Here is a 24,964-nt window from a genome sequence, read left to right on the forward strand (position 1 = left end):
AATATCCACAGATACTATGGGCCATTTTCTGTAGATTCAGTGTTTTTCACAGTAAAAAAGAAAATACAGAAATGTGCTGGAGTGCCAGCTGCTAAAACTAGGTAATCTAGAAATTGCGTCACTTATTTGAAAGGAAGGAAGGAAAAAAGAAATTGTATAAATTCATACCACAGACACCAATGTTGATCATGCAACTGATACAAACATGCTATATTTTGCGATTTACAAGAAAACCTATGAAAGAAAGCAAAATATATATATTTTTAGTTTACACAAGCAGTAAAAAAGCCACAGTATGTGCAGTTGAAACCAGACGTTTACATAAACAGAATAAAAACATGCATTTCTTCTTTTCCTCAATGTCTGAAGTTAAATCAGGCCAAACTAATCTTATTTCATTCAGAATTTTTTTTTTTTAGTTTTTTAAATTAACGTTAAAATGTAGAAGTTTATATACATATGAACTTCATTATGACTGAAGTTCAAACTGTCAGTTCGACATTTATTATTAATGTTTTAGTCATTTCCTAGTCAGTGTGTTTCAGCATTGAATATCCACATCCTGTAACGTTTAAGTAAATGAGGCAGAACTCAACATGCAGTCAAGACAAGGGGATGGTTACCAAAAGGTTTATTAGACACTAAGTGATGATGTTGAAGTGGTCCTGTTAGATGTGGTTGTACTGGCGCGTCTGGAACACAAAAACAGAGATGAGTGTCGTGACTGGATGAAAATCAGGGAAAAACAAAAAGAGAGATTTACCAGGAGACAGTCAAGGTCAAAAACCAGAAACTCTTTGAATATTGGTGTCCGCCTCCAGCCGTTAACAGGTTCACTATGGACTGGTCCTTTTTTTTTTTATTTGCTAGCTCATATCTGGCCACTAAATACAGAAAGTATTTTTGATCCATATCATAAAGTTTGTACAAATGCTCTTTTTTCTTCATGAACTGTTTCTTTATAGGAAGAACACTTTGTTTTTTCCATCATTTCTGAACTGTGAGGATGTTATGGGGTAATAATCCAGAATAGATGATGTAAAACCAAAGAAAAAAAAAAAAAACCCTTTAAAGTTGTTCAGAGCACAAGACTCAAAGACTCTCACACGCTTGGGTTAATACCCTTTATAGGGGCGACTGTGGCTCTATGGTAGAGTAGTTGTCTTGCGATCGGAAGGTTGTAGGTTCGAGTCCAGCTTCCTCCTGTCGATGTGCCTCTGGGCAAGGCACTTAACTGATCTGCGTATTGGTGTATAAATGTGTGACATGTTTGTGAGTGAGACTGGGTGAATGTGACTCTAGTGTAAAGCGCTTTGAGTGGTCAATATGACTGGAAAAGCACTATATAAGTTCAGTCCATTTACCATATAACAAGCAATGAAAAAGAGAAAAAGTCATGTAACTTCTGAAATATATTTTACAAATAAGAAAATCAAGCAGCTAAAATATATTTCCCACTTCACTTACATGTTCACACATGATTTCAAACTCCTTCCAGGTGTTTCTTTTCTCCAGCTTGGTGATATTTAAATGAAATGTTGCAGAAAGCATTGACGTGTTGGGTGTTCTTTGTTTACACAATGGCAGGGCTGCAATTAGATAATTGGCATAGGGTAAGTGCTTAAGTGCCAAATCACACAGTGTTTGGTGGGGTCACTGCTGTCCACTAGGTGGCAGGAGTAGTCAGAAGATTATGGTGCTTTCACAACATTGTCCTCATCACTCTTCCCACTAAGATCCAGGAAAAAAGAGAGAAACACATGGAAAGTTTTTGCAAACACATCCAGGGTTGGAGGGTTTTTCTGTCTACATGGCACAAACAAAAGAGCAGCTTCAGATGTAGTTTGAGGAGCTTCTCTTATCCATGTGCCTGCTGCCTTGACCCTGCAGATGAGAGGGGGCCACCAGCCCCTCTGCTTTGTCTCAGTCTTCCTCTTCAAACACTGAACAAAACTCACAGCTTTCTCCTTGGATTACTGCATCTGAAAACATCAATGGAGGATTGACAGAAGATTCTGCAAAAAGGATTAATCCTTTCTCCTTTTTTTTGTCTGATTGTTATGAGATTTTCTCTAAGTGGAATGATGTCTCAGCGCTGGAGCAGGAGGCTCTGGTTCCCATTTGTGTTTGGTGCCACGCTGGTTCTGCTCACTGCTGTGGATGCTGGACCAAACCAGGACAGGAGGCAGGCTCAGCAGTCCTCATGCTTCGGAAGTTTTGACCTCTACTTTGTTCTGGACATGTAAGTTAGCCAACACTTCACCTGGCACTTTTACAGGGGGAGCAAATGGTTTCTGTTTACACATGTCGACTGATCCAGCTCAAATTGACAAGAATGGTAAATAATGTAACATAAATTTATCTCCAGTGACATTGCATGCAAGTCTTACTGCCAGTTACCCACAGCTCATATTTTCTCAAAGTATGTTACCTAGTTATACTCTCCATGGCAGCAAAGTGCAGAGTACATCAGCCTTTAACATTAATGATTTGTGATGTTTAACCAGTTGTGTTTTGTGCTCTAAGTGTAACATGTCAGTTTCGCTGCAGTAAATTTTCAAATGCTCTTTAATCACCAGGGAGCTACAATAACTAGCTTGTTAAGTTTTGACATGCAGACATCTGTGTTTGTCTAACTTGGACTTGACTCATCATTTTGTGTGTATGCATGTGTGTGTGTTTTGGTAATTCGCACCATGTAAGGCCCATTTTACCAACAAATAATTCAGAGGACCCACTGTTCCTTATGGGGTCCAAAGCCCAGAGACCATAAGAAGAAATGCTGTTGTAGGGTTAAGGGTTAGGTTTAGGACAGAGGTGTGAATTGAATTTAGGTTAGGTTTCAGGGTAGGCATGCACTGACAATGGTTGCATTTCCTGTAAGGGTCAGGGTGAGGTTATGGACATAAATAGAAAATGAATGGAAGTCAATGTAAAGTTCTTGAAAGACCCATGCATGTGTGTTTCAGCAATTTCAGTTCATGCTCAAATGTAGGTCACAACCTTTTCAGCAGCATTTACCATCTCCAAAGACATAGCAAACAGTCGCGGTAGATGAGCCATGCTAAATACAGCATTTTCTCATTTGTCAACAATTTGCCTACTGCTTTAATGCTTTTCACATGTTGTGATTTTACATTCACAAATCTCAAAATTGCAGTTTTATGTTATAGACCAACACTGAATAGTACTTAATTCTAAGGCTGAAGGGAAATGAGGGATGGTTTTTAGAGGTTTTTAAAAGTAAATTCTAAAATCTTCATTGATGCAGTGATGATTTTTCACACGTTTTACAAGTAAAAATCTAAACCGTGAAGAATTTATGAAAGAAGTGACTCAACCCCCTGAGTCTTTACTTCTTTTTGTTGAGTTTCCATGTCTTTTGAAGTGTGTTCTTGCTAACTTTGCAGCTTTAGAGACTTTTATATTTGGTCCTGTTTTCTTTGTAATGTAACACAAGCTCAGTCAGATGGAATGCAGAACGTCTTTGGACATTAATTTTCAAGGAATGCCCCAGATTCTCAACTGGATTAAACTCTGGACTTTGACTTGGCCATTTTAACTCATGTAAATTTTTTGATCTTAGTTGTCTCGATGCACATCTGGTGGGCTACGCAGCGGCACAGTTGATAGCACCGCAGGAAGGTCTTGGCAGGAGGTCTTTCTGTATCGAGTTTGCATGTTCTCCATGTTTATGCATGGGTTCCCTCCAACTCCCTCCTTCCTGCGTGTCTCTTTGTTGTTGATTTAACAAAAATCGTTGGCTTACACCAACAATTTAGTTGGGCATTAGTTCTCTAAAAACACTCCTCCTCTTCCTGTATTTCAACATATTGTTTCTCCAAATGAACCTTTCTCTGATGTCCTTCATCTGCCCCCAATGACTTCTTCATCCTGGACACTACTTCTTACTCTCTGTCAGCTCTGCCTTTCTCCATTTTATCCAGATGTTGAGCCTCTTGGCACAGCTGCTCGAGCTGGGACTTGTGTCATGGTAACGCTGGAAAAATATGTATTGGGAAAACTCAAGGCCTTATGGTTTAAATGAAAGGCCGTTCGATAAGAATCAGCAGTGACAAGAACGCAAATGCCATAGGAACCTTCCCAAATGGTACTTTTCTTCCAGCAGAACAGGAAACAGCAGCCTTTGTCATGATCACAGTGCAAGGGAATGAAACCCTCAAGTTACAATATGACAGTGAAAAGGTCAGATGTGAGATTATTTAATTGGGGAGAAGACCGCTGCCATCAGTCTGACAAGGAAGTGATTACACAGTAACTAGAAAATGTTTCAGTTGCTTTTAAAGGATTTCTACAGAAACTGATACCTAAGTAAGTATGGAATCATTGATTCATCTTAAGGTAAAGCAGGTCTGAACAATTTAATGGATTCAGCTCCTTTTTCTGTATTTTACTAAGCACTGCAAAGAGAAATAAAAGTAAAAGAAGATTTCAACAAAACATGATAGGTAATCAGAATGCCTAACAAAAACATAAATGCATCATCCAATGGGATGCTTCTCTTCAACTTTGACAAGGAAACTGAACAGAGCTAATGGCAAGACGGATGGATGAAAACAATGTAATTATGCAAGAAAACCTAATAGACTCTACTAAAACTTGATACAGAGCATCTCTTTCCAGCAAGTCAGTAAATATACGTACAGCCAGAGCTACGATTGATTTTTTTAGAGCGAGAAATATTTATGCGTTCAAATGTCTCGATTGAGGTCCAGTCAATTAAACTGAGAATCATTGGCAAGAGTTAAAAAAGCGGATCACTTTTCATTCAATCGGTCTGAGCTTGAGAACAGTGAACAGCTATTTGGATCCGAAGATGAAAATAGCTGATAAAGACATAGGAAAAACACTTGTAGCTGTATTTGTAGTGAAGATTTGTTTTTCAAAGTGTTCATTCAGGGACATGGATCACATGTTTTAAAATGTTTTTGTTTAATCTAAAAAGCATGCATACTTTTTCTCCCTCTTCAGAATTATGCAAAACTTTGCAATGATAAAAAAAAAAGTAAAATCCCAATAAAAACAGGTAACATAAGGAAATACATCAAGGTCTATTTAATCCTTTTTGAAGGCACTGCATACTATCCTCTATCACTGTCAACTCCTTAGATGCTCAAACAGAGGCTGAAGCATATTCTGCTCATGTTAAGTTGTCTGCTCTCTTCTCAGATCTGGAAGTGTGCAGAATCACTGGAATGAAATCTACAGTTTTGTTGAACACCTGGCACATAAATTCATAAGGTAATAGCCCAGTGTCAGTGAGAAAGTGGCTGGTAAGACCTAATTACTGATTATTTTCCTGCTCTTCTCACCTCAGCCCACAGTTGCGGATGTCCTTCATTGTGTTCTCCAACGAGGGACGGATCTTGATGAGGCTGACAGAAGACAGGTGGGAGGAGATGTCCCGAACTTGCTGATAATCCTTTGCTTCTCTGCCATACAGCTAAAGGAAACAGTAAAGCTGCAGATTTGGACAGATGTGATATTTATGACACACAATTTTTATGACCGAGCAGAGAATCCAGACAGATACTTTCTCTTGCTCTGATAGTTTTGTCAGTCGGGGCACGTAATTTATCATTTGATTTTGACATATTGTGAACAGTTCATGAAGTTATATTTCCTGAGCATTCAGACCATCTTCTCGAAGGTTTAATGCTTCCGTCATAACTAATGTTGGTAGACAAACACGCTGCAAGAAACACAAAATGGTGACTATCTGTAAAGTGGAAGAAAACGTATCCAAGTGTTTTTAAATACCTTTACAAAGAAAAATGTGAAAAGTGTACTTTACGTATACCTTCAGCCTCCTTTGCCCTTATGCTACTATATAAAATTAGTAGTAAATAGCATATCTCTGGAGGATTTACAGAGATTCATATATCAAATGGAAGAATCTGGACAGCCACTCATTGTGAACTTGGCATATTTGGTCGTTATGGAGGAGTAGCAAGACAAAATCCATTGGTGAAAGAAAGTCATAAGAAGTCCTGCTTTGAGTTTTTTGAGGAGCCACGTAGAGATACAGAGAATCATTTAAGAAAGCAACATGAACAATTTACCTCCTGCATGCTGCATTTTAAGTCTAATTTTATCTAGTCGCTGTTTTTTGTCCAGTTTTCTTGCTTGACTGGGTCTGGTTTTGTTAATAATAATATCTGTCTGTTGATTATTGTCTTGTTTATTTTTTCTCTTCTTAATCTTTGCTTCTTTTAGTCTCTTTTCTTCACTCTGTATTTCTTGTCCCATTCATCTGCTCAGGACTATAAATGGAAATGACATCAATGGCTAAATTCTGCACCTTTAGTAATTTTAGTCCTGTTTGTTAATGCTATAGTGTCCCATTTTCAATAAATAAAATAAAATGGAATTAAAAAAAATCATGCAATAAATGCTATGCTTCCATCCCCTCCATCAACATGGTGTTGGGAGCATCATGCTTTTGTGATGCCTTTCTATCAGCAGGGACATAAAGCTGGTCAGATTTGATGGAAAGATGAATGCAGCTAGTTAAAGCACAGTCCTGGAAGAAAATCTGTTGGATGCTGTAAAAGACGTGAGACTTGGGATGAGGCTCAGTTTCCAACAGGATAGCAAGCATAAACATTCAATGCTACTTACACTGGAATGGTTTAGATCACAGGTGTTAAACTCCAGTCCTCGAGGGCCGCAGTCCTGCAACTTTTAGATGTGCCTCTGCTGCACCACACCTGAATAGAATAATTAGGTCATTAAGGCTCTGGAGAACTGATCTACACAAGGAGGAGGTAATTAAACCATTTCATTCCAGTGTTTTGACCCTGTGGCACATCTAAAAACTGCAGGACAGCAGCCCTTGAGGACTGGAGTTTGACACCCCTGGTTTAGGTCAAAGCACAGGAATCTGTTAGAATGGCCTAGTCCAAGTCCATATTTAATTCAAAATTTCACTGACTCTTTTCATCCAGCCTGACTTGAACTATTTGTAAAGACAGGTAGACACAACTATCAGTTGGTGGATGTTCTTTCACCACACAATCATGCAGTAATTTGGTTCAGATTTTTAAGTACAATGCAAATAAAATAGTCTGTAGTCTAAATGTGACAAAATGTGTCAAATGTTTGACCTTTACTGCTAGTTTTGCAAAACCTCATATGTACTGATTGGATTGTACACATCTGCTACACATTGCTTGTATTTTCTCAAAGGACTGCTTTCATGGAAACTATAATTCTGTGACCAAACTTAAGTGTGTCTGGCTTCAGTGTGGAGATAAATCAACAAATGAATCTGACAGAATAAATATTTCTGATCATATAGCATTATCTGTTCCTCTGGGTTTCTGCACAGGGAACGTATCCGTAAAGGTCTGGAGGAGCTCCAGGCAGTTCTACCAGGAGGAGACACTTATATGCATGAGGGCATCCAGCGGGTAAGTGAACAGCATCCAGCTCAGAGATAACTCAGGTCTTACCGCTACGACGGCTCCAGAAACAGGAACCACACAGTGCAGAGCTCCTGCATGGTTCCTGTGTAAGAGCAGGAAGGGGCTTCACTTTATTCACTGCTTGTTTCACTGTTTCATGCAGAATTGTCTTTTATTTTTACAGGCCAGTGAGCAGATTTACCATGGAAACACAGAAGGTGGGTTTTATCTGTAGCTAACAGAAGCACAACTCGGCTCCAAGAGGCAGCTGAGCTGAGGAAGGATGTTTTGCTGTCAGATTTTTATTTTTACAAAGCTTCAAAGTTGGAAAATATTTCGCCTCTACTTTCTGCAAATTATTTTGATTTGTCTTTTAAAATGTCCCATGTGGAAACAAAGTCCTGGCTGAAGTGATGGTAAATAGTTTTTACTCTCTTTCTTGGATTAGCCTTCAGGATAACTTCAAGTTTTGGCCACAGCTGTAATTCATAATTCAGTCTGTACAAGTAGGCCTGAAACCTTTTCTATTTTTATGAAACACAAAGCTTACTACACTGTGAGGGATTCACATAGCACTTTTATCATTTTTGTGCATTGCTGTTTGTACCAGGGACATTAGGGAAACAGCATGAATTATGATCCTTTGTGTCAGAATTTTTTTTCCATTAAAAAAAAAAAATTTCTTAAGGCATAAAAAAAGGTAGGAACATTTTTTTGTAAAAAAATTTTTTTTTTTTTTTTTTATTGTTATGTGATCAATTGTAATTTTGTCCAAATACAAAGTTGTTATTTGAAAAATACATCAGTAGTATTGTTCCTTAGGGGTTATCTGATGTCACAATATTTTTTTTACTTGCAAGAGTCGTCTACAGTAGGAGGGACCGGGTCGGTTCTCATGCTTTTTTGTCTGTCGGCCATATTGTATTTAACAAAAATAATTTCTTGCATTTGCAGCTGATGGCCAGTAGTTGATGGTATATTTTATGATGCATTAGTGTCCACTTCAGTGGTCTGTGTGCATTTATAACATAAAAATCCACAGGAAGCACAAGAAAATGGCTTTTAGATAGCTGTCCACTGTAGTGACCACTATGCATGAAAGGGTTAAACTCTGTGTATGTCTTGACAGTTTTGACAATAAAGTGGAATTGAATTAGATTTTCTAAAATAGGAAATATACACCAAATATACATGCACACAATACATGATTAATTGTCCCATACATTGTGCTGTATCATACAATTTTGTAATAATTCTCAAACGTCTGTTTCGGTGTGAGTTTTCTATCACTCTTGGAACATCCAGCTGTGTCCACATTTCAGCAATTCAGGTGTTGATTTAAGATCAAAGTAAAGAATAATTCGGAAGTCCTCCTGCGTTATTTCATCCTCTATGTGCTACATGCTAGAGCATCTGGCAGTGAAACACTCCCTTTGCATGATGCTGCCACCACCGTGCTTACCTATAGATTGTTCATATGTAATTTTGAATACGTTTATTAGAGTTGGTACTCCCTCAGTCGTGGGTGATGATAAGATTCTGCATGGACTGAAACATCATTATCGTTCCAGCGTCTCCTAGATTATGATCAACCTGAGGGTTGGCTGTCTTTGGGTTGTTTTGAAACTTCCAATCCAACTGACCTGCATTTGTTCTCCTATAATATTAAGAATAAGATGAGCCATGATAATAACACATCTTTTTGATTGCTTCTGTGTGCAGGTTACCGCACTGCCAGCGTCATCATAGCTCTGACTGATGGAGAGCTTCTCGAGGACTTTTTCTTCTATGCAGAGAGGGAGGTGAGGCAGTGAAAACAGAGAATATGACAAACTTTAGCATGTGACCGACACACTAAATGAGCCAGATGAAAGTCTGCCATGACATATATCATCTTTCGTTCTCCCTGCTATCTGGGATCTAATGGTTTATCTGCTCCTTAGACCTTGCAGGCACTCCGCATGCAGCAGTCCCTCCATTCTTTGCTTTTATTGCTTCAGATACATGTTGACTAGCCAGGCTGATCTGAGATTCCCGTTAGCTGGAAATTAGCTTCTTGGAAATTACGGGGTGGGGGGTCTTAATGTCAGTAACTGTCAACTGCAAACTCCAGGGTAATAATTTTCTGTAAAATGAAGAATCAGACCTGCATATTTTGCCTGGCAGTCAGATAATAACAGTGTAACATTTATGTTATTAGGCTTTTGAGTGTTGTTATGCAGTAAAACAGTATTGCTTAACTGCTTGTCAGAGGCAAAAATCAATTTTAGAGATATGTTTTGGGTGATGCTGTGAAAGGCGGAGGTGTAATTGAAGCCAGGCATCGAGCTTCTTCCTGTTTCCACTGTGATTCTGTGTACATTCCTGACAGGCAAACCGCTCCAGAAGTCTGGGTGCCACAGTTTACTGCGTTGGAGTCAAGGACTTCAATGAGACACAGGTGTGTGGTTTTGAAGGGGTTTTTTGCCCCATGACATCAAAGCGTCGCCTTAAGTGAGTTGTAACTTCCAATGTCAGCGAAAAACAAACGTGTGAGCTTTGGAAATCCAAATTAAGCGATTTTATTTCTGCAAAGAATAAATAATTGCTCATTCAGGATTTGATGCTTGTTAGTTCGATTAATGTGTTGTGTCAAGGCAATAAGTCTTTTTTTTTACAACAATGTTGCATATTTTTCAATTTCTTTCAGCACGCTGGTTTTGTATTTTTATTAACACCAAGATTTTTTCCCCATTTTGTCCCATTGTAATAACAAGCATCAATTTATTTTATTGGGATTTCGTGTATTAGACCTACACGAAGTAGCTCATAACTGTCAGGTCAAAGGTAAGCAATGCATGGGTTTCTTTTTGACGCATATAAATCTGAAAAGTGTGGCATGCATTTATATTCCCTTCCTCTCAGTCAATAGTTTGTTCTGTTGCAGGGACTACAGGATCATGTTTTTTTGCGGTATGTCTCTTTCAGCTTTGCATATTTAGAGAATAATATTTTTGGTCCAACTTCTTTGGAAAATGACATATGCTCAGTTTGGATGTTTATTAAATCCTTCAACAATTAAACATACAGTGAAACCGATGTTGACAATATTAGTACTGTAAAGTATGCAACATTAAGTAGTTATACAGGGAAGGACTTGAGTTTTTAACATTTTCCCCCCTGAACCCATCCCGATCCTCCCCCCACCCTAGCCAGCAGAAGGAGCTAAAGCAAAAGAAAATATAGTAAAATAAAAATAAAATAATGTAAATAAAAAGTTCACACACACTGTATCTTTTATTTTTTTAAATAAATATATATTTTTGATTTTTGTTTTCCATTTTGGACCAATAGTATTTCAGCCTTTCCTCTCTGGTTTTAAGAACGGTTCCCACGTACTCTGATACGCCTCAATCTGACCGTTTATCTTGTGGATGAGTCGTTCGTAAGAGGCGGTCTCTGAAAGTGCCGCATACCATTCTGTATAGGTAGGGATATTTTGACCATTCCAGTGTCTTAATATAACTCGTCTTGCCGTGGTGAGGGCTATTTTTAACCATTGTGCCTTTTTTGTTCCTCTTTTGACCTTATAATCTAAGATGTTAAGAAGTTCCAATGTAGGTGTCAAGAGTAAGTTGGAGTTAAGGGTGCTGTTAATTTTTCCCATAACCTCCTGCCAATAAGAAATGAGGTTCGGACACATGAGGAACATATGAAGCATGTCTCCTGGACTTTGTTTACATCGCCAACAAATATCAGAGTTACTTATTTTAGCTCTAAATAGCTAACGGAACATTTTAATCTTTAGTCGATTTTCAGTGGGCTCAAAGAATGAACTTTGACTGGGCCATTCTAATCCATGAGTATACCTTGATCTTAATCATTTCATCCAGCAGAATAATTAGCCTTTTGCAGCCTCTGATAGGTTTCCTCCAGGACTGCAATGACTGTAGATCCATTCATCTCGTTATTAACTCTACCTAGAGTTAATAATGTTAATAAAAACATCTCAGTAGCATAATGCTGCCACCGCCATGCTTTATCAGAGGAAGGAGACTTAATTATGTTAAGATTAAACTGATAACCTCGAATGGGGGAGATTTTTTTCCACAAATTCTCACAACATATTTGGTTCAAAATATATTCCAGAGAAGTTATTTTTGTTTTGTTTTTATAACCCAACGGATTTTAATGTACGCCAAACAGCTCATATGACCAGAGCTCCTTCTCCCACATGTTCTTCTACATGTTATTGTGTCTCTTATATGGATTGTGTAAAGTGCAAGCAAAACTTCTTATAGCTTTATTTTTGTCACAGGCCAGATTTGTTGAGTGCAATTTCCCTGTCAATATACTCTTGCATAGCGAGTCTCTGCAGCTCCTCCAGAGCTACCATGGGCCTTTTGTCTAGTTCTCTATGAACTCCTTTCTTGGTTTGTCAGTTTTGGTAGACAGACATAACTTGGCAGGTTTGCAGTTGTCCCATAATCTACTTTCAGATGATTTATTAAACAATGTTTTGTGATCATGTTCAAATCATAAGATAATTATTTTAGTAGCCTGTCTGTTTTCATCATCTTCAAAGTTTTACCTCAGGTGTGTTGGTCTTCATGATGCTGTTTGGTCACTAATGCGCTTTAACAAACCCCAGAATCCCTCACATAACAACTGGATTCATATTCCACCTCTTTGTGTTAGTCTGTCACGAAATCCCAATGAAATACATTGAAGTTTGTGGTTGTAAATGAAAAATATTCACAGGGTATGAATACTTTTGGAAGGCAACTAAATTCTGACAGAGCAAAATCTTTAGTTAAGTAGAAGAAGAAGAAGAAGAATTACTTTATTTAGTAAGCAAATGTGCTAAAGCTGCAACCAGACCATCTACCCCCTGTCATTTGGAGCTGTAATGATTTGTTTCATTTCTAGTTGGCGAAGATTGCTGACAGTAAAGACCACGTCTTTCCTGTAAATGGTGGATTTGAGGCTTTGCAAGGAGTTATAGATTCGGTAAGCATTTCTCTGTTGCCACACTCACATTTACACAAAAAGCAGATTTTAATACCAAGAAAACAAAATGATTTTACTTAATTGGTCTTCTCATATTAGCCTCATATTTAGTTCCCCATTATTCCTTGAAACTATCATACGTCAGAACATGCATAACAAAGTGGAAAAGTTTTTTTTCTTTTCTTTTGAGAAACAGTAAAGGTCAGACAGCTGCAGACATCTGGATCAAATTAAGAGCAAACTGAAAGCTGCAGCTTCTTACCGGGATGTGTGTGTGTGTGTGTGTGTGTGTGCGTGCGTGCGTGCGTGCGTGTGTGTGTGTGTGTGTGTGTGTGTGCCACTGGGTTATGAATCAACCCTCCTCCTCTTTAGGGGTCACAGCGTACATGTTTCTAGATAAATGTGGGCCAGTCCTTTACAGCAGTTACTACACATGAACCTCAAAATGCCCCATGGTTCAAACTGGTTTACAGTGTGAAAAAAACAAACTCTAGTATTGCTGAAAGACGCAAATTGTGTTCGTTTTCTGTTTTTTCCCTCAGATTTTGAAGAAGTCCTGCATTGAGATTCTGGCAGCAGAGCCTTCCAGCATATGTGCAGGAGGTAGGACGGAAAAGACGAGGCTTTTCTTTAACTTCCTCTGTCTGTTTAATAACTCCCCATTCAAGAATGCTTTCATACCCCACAGCTTGACAAAGTCTGACCTTTTTCTGACATTTAAATGAAAACAAGGTATAATGGAGCCCATCATAAAGTTTAGTTTTATCTTTGTTTGTTTTTTGAAGGCGACAAAACACAAATCTGACAATAAATTATTCTCACTGCAACAAGTAAGAAAATAAAGAATGATTTTAATATCATATATTACTAAAGAAGAAGCAAATTAAGCTGAATTATATTTAACAACATCTGTTAACTTGACAGCCACATAATATCATTGTCACACTTATCATTATTTTTACAACTTTTCCTGCTTGGCTGTGTTCAGGATAGTAGCTGATTATATTTATCTCCATATCTAAAATTGAGAAATATGTAAAAAAAAAAAAAAAAAAAGTAATTGAAAGAAAGCGTGATAACAAAGTCTCCACCTCAAATGTGAGTTCATAAGGCTTATGAGACAAGAAGGGAAAAATATGTAAGACAGAGGTTTGTAGGCCTAATCCAGGCTGCTACCCAAAATCTCTCTTTGGCAACTTCAGTTTTCTTTAATTCCCCACAATTATGCAAACAGCCACTAGTGACAAAAATTGTAAACCAAAAATTACAGTCTATTGTATTGAGGTCCACAGATGTCAACAATTGTTTTGTTTTATTAGGGTGCAATGCAGTGGCAGTGGTCTACAGTAATGGAGCTATCAGGATGTTATTTAAAATTTTAAATCTATGTCACTCAAGCTCAAGACGTCAACCTGCACTCATTCATTTTTTTGCTTGCTCTAAAAGGTCCCTTCAAGCTATTTACTCATGTGTAGGTTAGAAGCAAGGTTAAAATGCTGTTATACAAGTTACCGTTTATTAGGTTACAACACTGACAAAAAGATAATGTTTTGCTGCAGCTGGTCATTGTAGGTAAACCTGTAGAATGAACATGAAAATAGTTTATTTAATGGAGTTAATTTAATAAATCAGTTCATACACATCAGTATGCATACTGACAGAAGACACGTAAGGTGTAAAAGCCATGATAAAACATCAAAATGTTTGACAACTTGAGAAACTTTGTGCTCACAAACAATGGCTGCGGTTGCCTTACTGGTCTGACTGATGACTGCACTGAAGCTATCTGCACACAGTGGCATGAAATGTGCTTTGTTCTCATTGCTTAGCTTTTGAGGTGTTCTGAATGTTAGGGAGAAAAGTATTTCCAGTGGGGAAACTGTTTTTGGTGGGCAACAATTCCTACTGTCCTATTGACTTTCCCTGGCCTTTGTTTCACAAGGGATTTTTGGGCAAAGAGTGCTCACTTCATTCTTTTCTATGGCACCAATAAATGGCTACACATCCACTCAATGTACTTTATACCTGTTTGATTTTTTTTAAATCAACAAAACAATTTGTTTTCTGTTTAAATCAGTTAGTTGTGCTCCAATGTTACATGCATTCATACAAGGTAACGGTCAATTTGTTACAGAAACAGGTTTTAAAACAACCTGTTTGTTTGGAAAAATAGTAGAAAGTCAACTGTGCTCTATTAAAATGTCATACTTTTAAGACTTGTAGATTTTTGGATGCTAAAATATGATTACATTTGTCCATTATCGACGCTGTTGAATTGACGTACTGGACGTTTCTCCAACCAGAGTCATTCCAGGTTGTGGTAACAGGAAATGGGTTCCTCCATGCTAGAAACGTCGACAAAGTTTTGTGCAGCTTCCGGATCAACGACACTGTGACCAAGAGTAAGTCAACCATCACCAACCAAAATGTTTCGTACACACACCACACACTCTGAGTGACCTGGAGCTACAGAGCTGGTAACTCAGTTGTTTTGCAGTGGAATCAGCTGGAACAACAAGTATCGAGGAGTCATCTGAACAGCTGGAATCATTCCCGATCAAACAAGTAGCTTTACTGTTGCTACTGGCATTATTGCCTTTTTAAGGCGACATTTTGGGCTGTTTTATAGGCCGATGAAAGGGGGGGAGCAGGAGATAAAAGAACGGCTGCACCACACACAGGGCAAACAGAGATAAAAGGTCTGCATGGATCCAAACAGATCCCCCCCTGGTATTTACAAGCGGCTTACTGTAATGGCAGTAAAAGCAGCCGTCCTGCTACGCTTGCTGCATTAGGAGCAAAGAAAACTGTTTACCATCAGCGGAGTTCAAACATGTCTGCTTTTCTAGTTAAACTTACAAAGGATTGTAAACTTTTTAACCTGATCCTAGGAAATTATTTTGCTATCTTTATGGTTGCTTTTGTCAGGTTGTGTTTTCTTGTTGATATAATTGGTCAGTATTTTTCAAATATGCTCATTTTCTCTTTTGTATGTTTGGTGACTGATTATATTATTGCAAGCTTCCTGCAAAGCAGCTATCTCCTTATGTCCGCCCCGCTATCTTTCCTCAGGGCAATTCGCTTCTTGAGAATGTTTGCACACAATCTTTCTGGAACTTATTTCCCCTAATAGGTAAACTTTAAAAGAGGATGATTGGGTCATGGTTGGGTCTCCCAGAGATGAAAGCTTTTTTTCCTTTGCTGATGTGTTTGTCCTTAACCTCCTGCACACGACGCAGATCTCGTCAAAGTGGTACAAAAGGAAAGCAGCGCTGTGCCACGACATGTGTTAAACAGATGAATTGATGTTTGAGTTTGTGTCTCCAGGAAAAAAGTAGCAGCAAAAACAGTCAGGCCCGCGGGGAGTTGGCAGGTCTTGTCCTGAGCTGTTCGGTGACAGATGTTTCAGTGGAGCAGTGGGCGATTACTGCAAAACATGGGAAAATTCTGGAATTCTTTCTTTCATTTTGAGTGCGAAATGAAGCTATGTAAACAATCTTCACCTCTGATACTTTAAAAAAACAGATAATAATTTCCATGTTTGTTTTTTTTCAGTTGGACAAAGTATGAAACAGACAAGTTTATCTTTGGCTCAAGGATGTTAGCATTTATCACATTTATAACACACTGTTCTTCCAGTTCTATGGTTGCTTGCAAAAGTGCTCATACCCTTTGGTTTTTTTCCACTCTTTTAGGTGAATATGTCTCATACTCAGATTGGAAGAAGCGCATCTGTTCATGCCAATTTTCAAGTCTTCCCACAGATAGCATTTATGTCTTGACCATTCTGACAAACAGATATGATTATATTCAAACAATCCGATAATTGTTCTGGTTGCATGTTTCAGATTGTTTTCCTGCTGAAGGTGAACTGCCAACCCAGTCTGAAGTCTTTTGCAGGCATTAACATGATGCTTCTTATACATTGTGCAGACAGTGTGATATGAAAATCACCCATAATTTTCATTTCACTTAGAAAATCTGCACTACATTATCCTTTTGTAGTTATGATGTCAGAACAATATGGAGAAATACATTCATCTGCAGGACAATAATTCAACCAAAGGTCAGAACTGTTTCCTGTTTCTGTCAAATCTACTTTTTGTTGCTAAAATCTTAGCAAGAAAATTTGACAAATGTTCAATTCAAAGCCAATTCTCCAGCTTTTCAAACATACAACTTTCTCCTCAGAATCTGCTGCCAGCATCATTCCAATGTTTATATATTTGTCTTCTTCCAAAGTTTATCCTTTTTCTTCTAAACTCTGGGCACTTGTCCGCACCTCACAGCAAAACACGACCTCTCCCGGAGCAACCAGTCGAATAAAACATTGTGACGCAGACTGAGGATGCTGAGCCAAAACCCTTCTCCTCAAGGGTTCTCTGGAAAATGTGCAGACGACAGCAAATCACTTCCCATCGACTCTTGAACTGGGATTTCCTCCTATACAGTTTTGTTTTTTGCTTTAAATGGATCATTTGAGTCCATGAACATGCTTGGCCTCATTTGTCGTGACGTGGAGTCATTTCTGGCAGTAACTGGCCACCTCCACCCCTGTTACTCCTCCTCTGTTTTGCTCTTTGTATCTGTAGCAAAAACAAAACAGCTTCTTATGTTGATAGGGTCAGTTCCTGGGTTTGCTGTCCCCTTGTTAGGACAAGCATGAGGCTCAGGTGACAGTGCTTGTTAGAGAAACCTTTAGAACAATTATTTGATCAACAGGTGGACTTCCAGTGCCTTGCAAAAGTAATCACATCCCTTAAGCATGTTCAGCTTTTATCAAACTTCATGTATCTTTTGGTGGTTGATGTTGGAGAGCAACACTAAGTAGTGCTTAGCTGTGAAGTGGAAATAAAAGGTCATTTCAATCTTTTTAGAAATAAAAATCTCTGGATTTGTTCTCCTCCCCTTTACTCACATACTCCTACATAAAGTTTTAGTGAAGCAAATTGTGGATGTGTCATGCTGGGGCATGGTTTTCTATAAGCCATGCCCCATAATAATGGGGCAGTTAATAATAGATTATGAGAGGATGAATGGAACAGGATCTTTTAGAGTCAAGTTAAAATCCAGACCTGAATCTAACTGAGAATCCATTTTAAGAGTTGAAAAATAGTTACTACAGACGTTCTCCATCAAATCTGACAAATGGTGAAACGATGGATTGTGTTTCCTTCCATTTCATAATTGTCAACTACCATATATTGATTTAACTCCTAAAATTTCAACAATAATTGACAAGATTCATGTTAGGAGAGTTTAGTGGCCTATCAGGCGCAGTAACACCAAGGTCACTGAACCAGCTGCTGGAAAATAAAATCAACAAAGCTTGCCAACAGAAGTAAGCACGAAGTGCTCTGAAATTTCCTGGTGGATTTCTGTGTTGACTGTGGACTTCAGAAAACACAGTGGGCCAACACTAGCAGATGACATGGAGCTCAAAATCATCACCAACTGAGGAAACGTCACTGGACTTCTCCACTCTCTCTTTGGACTCTGAGGGCTTCATTTCCAAATGAAATTCAAACTTTGCTTTCATCTGAGAGGAGAAATGTGGACCACTGAGCAACAGTTCATTTCTTTCTCTGTTCTTGAAAGGAATTTGTTTGACAATCCTCCCAGTCCTGCAGCTATCCCTACTGCTGGTACATATTTTCCTACCACTCGTTTTTTCCTTTTAAGAACCTTTCTGTGAATATATATCGCTATAGTTCTCAATTGTCTGAGATGCTTAATTTGGGGTTTTTATTAGCTGTAACCCACAGTAATCAAAATTGCAAAAATAAAGGCTTCACTCAGAGTAATGAATCTACATAATACATGAGTTTCACTCCAAATGTTGGACTTTTTTCACAATATTCTAATTTTATTTAGATGTACCCGTAGTATATTTTTCTCATCTCTTGACTAACTTTACCACGGTTAGTAAAGAGACTAACCAACCATGGCTGCTTCTGTCAACACGATCATCTAGTTTGTGATCTGGGTGGTTGAAGGCTTCAGCGATTTTCATCATCTTCTTTTTTTTCTAAATGTTTTTCTCCAGTGATGAAGCCCCTGACTGTTGAGGACACATATCTCCTCTGCCCCGCCCCAGTCCTTCAGGAGGAGGGAATGTAAGCCCTTCAGCTCATTTAAACAAATGAAGGGGTTCTTATGAAACCTGTTTATTGCTTTTCTAAGGAAAAAGCAATGACTGTAAATGACAGCTGAGATGTTTTTTTCTTTTCCTCTCCAGGGCAGCGAATCTGGATGTCAGTATGAACGAGGGCCTCAGTTTTATCTCCAGTTCAGTCACCATTACCACTGTGAAATGTGTGAGTATAGTTCTCTGAAGCAGCAGGAGAATGGTAACATGGTGTGCTTTTAAAAAATAACTTAGAACAATGGGTTTAAATGAAATATAGGTCCATGTCTAAAGAATCCAGTCGCAAATTAAACCAAGCACTGCTTGTGCAGCAGTAAAGCCTTGAAATCTGATCTCTGTGATAGATAAAACCAAAAGAGCTTCTTCAGTGCAAAGCAGTCAGCCAAAAGCTTTGGCTTTCTTTTAGCACTCAATGTTTTACGACGCCATTTTGATGATTCTGTCTCTGCTACAGTCTGACGGGACCATCCTGGCCATAGCTCTGCTTATCCTCATGCTGCTCCTAGTTCTGGCTCTCCTCTGGTGGTTCTGGCCTCTCTGCTGCACCGTGGTGAGTTATCCATAAGGCTTCTACGTGTCTTTCATGCAACTTGTCAGGTTGCAGCAGGTTAAATTTTTTTTACATTTTACATGCGGTTGTAAAAGTGCTTCTACCTCATGAAGATTTTCACATATTGTCATGGAATAATCACAAGCTTTGATGCAGCTTATTGGAATTTTATGCGATAGTCCATGACAAACTAATACGTTATTGTGAAGTGAAAGGAAAAATGTTGACTTTCTAGATCCACCTTTTGCTGCGACAGCATCTTTTGGGGTATGTGGACATCTAAAAGGGTGTAATTTTGTAAAATAGCTCAAGTTTGATCAGAACATCAATTTTGAATTCTTACCACAGACTCTAGACTGGACTTCAGTCTGGACCTTGACTGGGTCATTCTAACACATCTAAACCATTTCACTGTGGCTCTGGCTGCATTTTTAGTGTGTTGTTGTCCTGCTGGAAGGCGAATATCAACTCCAGTAACAAATGCATTATTGTCTCTAACATATTGTTTCCAGTATTGTCCTAAATTCAGCTATATCCAACTCAATAAAAAATTTGAACCAAGTTAATTGCAGAGTTTGTAATTAATTAACTGCAATTATTTGCATTTTAATCAAAAACTCTATGTTGACAAAATAAGCATTTTCAATTTCTTTTTTTGCTGCTGCTGATAGTAATATGAATCAAGTAACAAAGATATTTGTTGTTCTTGATATGTTATTTAGGTTATTCAAGCATCAGATTGGTGCATCGTGCTATTATTGGCCAATCGGCCTTTAAGTGTTCCAAGAATCCTTAATCATCCATGTAACTCCTTGGAAAAAATACTACTTTATAAATGTGGATCCTGCTGTTTGCTGCAACAAGTTTTATATGGGGATTGTACTTTAGGCTTGAATAGCTTTGGCTACAGGCTAACTCTTTTTTCTACCACTTGCAAACAACAAAACTTTTTCCAGTCACATCAAATCATTTTTAGAAGCAAACATTTACTTGCAGTGGGCCAAGAGAAGCGGCTTTGTCATCCATTGCTGTTGTTTGCCAACGTCACAATTTGAGGGCCAACCAGAAACCCACAAATACTTAGGTACCGCCTGGAATATTTAAACACACTGAAGTGTTTAATGTGAAAGTATGTGGGGAAGATCGATACATGTGCAAGGTAAATGCATTCTTTCAGAATATCCAAATATTGTTTGTGAACTTTCAGGTCCTTTTATCAGCCCAAAGACTAATGCTGGCAGGAATGTTAATGTTTTTGTCTCTTTGTGAATCCTTGGAGGTGAATTTAGTCTTCAGAAGAGGTGAAGTAATACATGAATAAGCAATTATTGTGCTGTTGATATAACGTATGGTTCCAAAAGGCCACAGGAGGTGACCTGTGAGCTCTCCTCCCTACTATACATTCACTGAAAGAAGGTAAAATGGGTCCACTCTCAACAGCCCAGAATAATTTCAGTTTCCAATTAGTACTGTGGGAAAAAAAACACTTTGTGCTCATGACTTTTTTTGTAGGATAATGTCTTTTTTACCGTGAGAAAAACACAATGTACTAGAAGTTTTAAAAAAAACCCCACCTGATCTGGATGCAGTCAAATATAGGGATTACTTATAAATAAAACTTAGATGTTATTTAGAAAGAAGAGAAGTTACCAGCAGTGGAATTAAATACATTCGTTACCACCAGTTGAATGTCAGCCTCTCCTCCAGAGTCTCCAGTGCTGGAACCTAGAAAGCTGGGCATTGCCAGTGAGAAATATGAGCTTTTACGGCGTGCCTTTCACTCTGTGCAGTTTTCCTGTCCTTGTTCATTTAGCGAGTCTGATCAGCGAGAGAATGTTTTGGAAAAATGTTGCAAGGTTACCATGGGGAATCCCAGGCTGTTCCAAGATCTCAAGGGGCAGGGATAAAAACCTACAAAAAAACTTAAGGTATTTAAAAATATGAAAGGTTGCTTTTATTAAAAATATGAATGTTTGTGTTTATTACAGACCGCATAAAAACTGATTTTACACAGTAAAAAAAAAATAGAGCTAATCAAATTGTTTGGATCAAATAATTAGGAAAGTCTTCAAGTAAAAATAGCAAGTAAGTAATGCTTTAGATTTGTTTCATAAACAAAATTGGTGCATAACAATAACCACATTTACGACCCGGTTACTCTTCGTTCTTGCTAATCAATGAGCTCAGGCCAAAGGAATCTGGAGAGCAGGTTTTTAGGTTAGCACACTGAACTTGTAAATAGTGGAGACTGAAATAAAAAAAAACAACAGTTCCTCGTTGTTGTGTAACTATCTTGTTGCAAACAGAGGACGCATTGCTGTGCGTACTTTTTAAAAACCATTTTGATAAATCTGTTGTTGACCTTCAACTTGTGCTAACATTTTGCTTCTTGTCCCACAGATCATCCACGAACCGCCACCACCACCTGTGGAGGAAAGCTCGGTAGGGACAGCCAAATCCAAGTCTGTTTCTTACGACCAAACAAAAGAGAAAGACTGCTCGTGATTTACGAGTTCGCAAGCTGCCAGTGTTTAAGTTGTGTAATTGCCCTTTAACTGCTGACTTTGTCAGCTTAAACCTCGATGACCAGGCTGCATCATTCATCCACGCTCTGGCTCACAACTCCTGTACCTCATTTTGATTATTCATTAAATGTTATGTGAGTTACTTAACGCCCTGATGGGAGAAGAGGAAAAATTGCCTTATGCTCTATTTGACAGTGTCTGTCTTTTAAATCACAGCTCCTGGGACTTTAGGCAAATAACATGCAAGTTTTGCAATTCATCTCGTCGCTTGACATGGATATGAAGAAATTCATCGAATCTGATGACCAAACTCATGTCTTTCAGACAAAAGAAAATCCCCTATAAAACACCCAAACATAAGTTAATACTGGGGGTACACTGTGCTGCATTTAAATTCTCCAAAAGGCTTGTTCTATATTTGTGACCTTTTTGTGCCATGCGACCGCTTGGCAGATCATGAGTCAGACAAGCTGCAAAAAAAAGAGCAAAAACTTCAGAGGTTTTATCAGAGGAGTCAGCGCAAGAGCCCAGAGTTTGAATGAGGAGGGCAAGAAATAAAGAAAGTTTAAATCAAGACACAGACACAATATAAAAACAGATAAATCTGATAAAACCTATTTTTTGTTTTAGGTTGGTAAGGCCTGCTAAGGTAATTTCGCTAAATATAAGAGCTTTGAGAAGGATTTTTTTTGTTGTATTTATTTATAAGAATCTTCTTACTTTTTCATTTTTTTCTTATCTATTTTCTTCAAACAAAATCATTTCACCACTAACTCGCAGTTTGCTGGATTTTTGGTCTATTCCGCCTGGCCAAATTATAGCCTTTTAGCCAGGTTTAGCTAATTTGGTGGAGTGCTTAGGGTAATTGTTCATTTGGACAAACCATTTTTGTCAAGAGCTTTAGTTCCCAGCTGAAGTTAAGAGATTGCTTTAGTTCCCCCCCCTTTACAATCCATTACTTTCTGTTTCTCAGTTGTACAACTAAATTATGTGACAAGGAGAGACGTTTCTCTTTGCCACCCCGCATAAAAAGGTAGACAGGAAAACATGCCAATAAAATAAGGCAACCATGTCTCTATTAAAAGCTAAAGTTATGCAGCTTCTTGGCGGTAAGAGCAATAGCTAAAGGGCTTAAGAGCTGGAGCTGGAACAAGCTGAACTGAACACCATGGACAACGACGATGTTGAGACAGAGAGCAGAAAACTGCAATTAAAGATTAAACTACTTTAAGACTTTTTATACCTTTTTGTTCAGGTGCCAAGAAATGTGGAAGGAGGCGCTGAATGTCAATTAGCTTTATCATTGGTCTGAATAAAGGGTTCCTTTTAAGACAACATAGAAAAATAATGTTGTACTAATCAATGTTTATCATCCGCTTCATGTTGCTCTCTTACAGGATGATGAGGACTTTGACACTCCAAAGAAAAAATGGCCAACTGTAGATGCCTCCTACTATGGAGGAAGAGGAGTGGGGGGAATCAAAAGGATGGAGGTAAAATACATGCAAATCTGACGCTGTTCAAAAGGTCTGAGTGAGGACCTCAGAGACACGGGGTGTCAAACATAAAAGATGCTGAATGCAGTAAGTCACTGATTAAAGTTTGCCACCAGGTCCGCTGGGGAGAGAGAGGCTCCACGGAAGAAGGAGCGAAGCTGGAGAAAGCCAAAAATGCCAAAGTGAAGATGCCAGAGCAGGAGTACGAGCTGCCGGCCGCTCGGGTTCTCAACAATGGCATGCAGAAACCTCCGCCACCACACAAGTGGTACTCACCCATTAAGGTGACAACAGCAGTTTGCAGCAAATTCAACAAACCTTCCCATGAACTGTTGATGACTAAAAAACTGAATTACTCAGGGTTTCCAAACCTCGCTTGTTTGAAGTGAGATTAAAGCTTTTCCTCCATGTCTCCTACTCCGGCAGACAGCTCTCACTCAAAACAACCCTGAAAAGTTGCAGATCTTAACTGGTCATTATAACCAAAGATGTATGATCTGTGAAGTGCTTGCTAAACAAATCTTGAGTTTGTCTCAGCAAACATCTGATTTACTAAAACATTCAGAACTGTTTCATAGCTCTGCAGGGACAAAGCGCCTTTCTCAGCTGTGAGCATGTGTTGAATATAACGTACAACAGCTGCTGAAAATCATTTCATGCTAGTCAGGATGAGGATAATCAGGTATTACCGTACTGTCGCATTGAAAAAGCTTCGAGATGCATGACGGCAATAATGTCTGGTGACTGCTGGGATGCAGCGCCTTCCTTGAAGGCCAGCACGGGGTTAATGGAGTGAAGCGTTTCCAGTCAGCGGGGGGGACTGCTAATAGAAGCCAGAGCGTTGTTGGACTGACCTCTAGGGAGGAGAACTGCAAAGCCAGCAGTTTGGGAGGGAAAACAGCTGTGTTTTCTGCCCACATCCCTGAAATATTTACCGTTTTTAAAAACTGAGAGGACTCTTTGCACCAAATCCATTTAAAAACATGTAAAAATTAGTTTTAAATTTCTACCATAAAAGAAGACTTCATCTGTTGTGTGTAACATTACAGTTTCCTGTTAAGGTAAAGTTTGATCTCTGATTCTCTGCAGAGCAAACTCGACGCCCTGTGGGTTCTGCTGAAAAAAGGCTACGACCGAGTGTCTGTAATGAGACCTCATCCAGGAGACAAGGTAAAAAACCTCAACGCGGATCATACGTCTTGGTTCTTGGGCCGACCTGACTTGAGCCTTTAACTAAAGACGATGAGAATTAGGAATGAGTCTGTTGCATCCGAAAACATATTTAAAAAGACAGACCAGCTGTCTGCAGTGAAGTGTGAGCTAAAAAGCCTCATGGGAAAACGCTTAGTGAGTTAAGATTCTGAGCACAACATTTGGCTAGAGAGTTCTGCAATGCAAGGCTGTCTGGTGAAGTCATTACGAAGAGGCCAGAGTAATTGCTGCAAGGCCAGCTGCAATGGGACGGTAACAATGTGATGACGTCAAAAGTTGGCAGCTGAGATGTGAAAAAAAAAAAGGGAATTTTGTTTGCGATAGTCCTTTACCACAAGAGTTTATGTAATGCTTCACATTGGATACGTCAGACGGCAAACTCTGTGAAGAAGCTCAAGGCGACCACAGTCTGAGGCATCTTCAGATCCTTTCCTCTCATTTCCCAGTTGCACATTTTTACAGCAGTCTGACATAATCCTTACATAAATTATCTTGACCTTTTTGCTTATTCTCCAAAGTATGATATTAAACAGTTTTAGCTATATTAAACAACAACCCATGGTCACTCACCTTTGTATAGTCTGGGCCTGATTTGGTCCTATTGTTATTGAGGGTGG

The 24,964-nt window shown here is 38.7% G+C and overlaps 1 protein-coding gene across 1 annotated transcript in view; it reads left to right on the forward strand.

The window, feature by feature from the left end:
* Positions 1–1,745: 1,745 nt before the first annotated feature.
* antxr1a (ANTXR cell adhesion molecule 1a) overlaps positions 1,746–24,964 on the forward strand; it is a 31,561-nt gene continuing 8,342 nt past the window's right edge. Inside the window, exons 1-17 of the mRNA XM_028033265.1 lie at positions 1,746–2,242; positions 5,191–5,262; positions 5,339–5,410; positions 7,352–7,433; positions 7,612–7,645; positions 9,150–9,229; positions 9,799–9,867; positions 12,336–12,416; positions 12,959–13,019; positions 14,720–14,818; positions 18,463–18,532; positions 18,655–18,733; positions 19,019–19,114; positions 21,515–21,556; positions 23,037–23,132; positions 23,252–23,419; positions 24,225–24,305. Coding sequence (XP_027889066.1) covers positions 2,061–2,242; positions 5,191–5,262; positions 5,339–5,410; positions 7,352–7,433; positions 7,612–7,645; positions 9,150–9,229; positions 9,799–9,867; positions 12,336–12,416; positions 12,959–13,019; positions 14,720–14,818; positions 18,463–18,532; positions 18,655–18,733; positions 19,019–19,114; positions 21,515–21,556; positions 23,037–23,132; positions 23,252–23,419; positions 24,225–24,305 — 1,464 coding nt within the window. The 5' untranslated portion in view covers positions 1,746–2,060. The remainder of the gene's footprint in view (positions 2,243–5,190; positions 5,263–5,338; positions 5,411–7,351; positions 7,434–7,611; positions 7,646–9,149; positions 9,230–9,798; positions 9,868–12,335; positions 12,417–12,958; positions 13,020–14,719; positions 14,819–18,462; positions 18,533–18,654; positions 18,734–19,018; positions 19,115–21,514; positions 21,557–23,036; positions 23,133–23,251; positions 23,420–24,224; positions 24,306–24,964) is intronic.

This window comes from Xiphophorus couchianus, chromosome 12, assembly GCF_001444195.1.
Source record: "Xiphophorus couchianus chromosome 12, X_couchianus-1.0, whole genome shotgun sequence".
In the NCBI taxonomy this organism is placed as follows: Eukaryota; Metazoa; Chordata; class Actinopteri; order Cyprinodontiformes; family Poeciliidae; genus Xiphophorus; species Xiphophorus couchianus.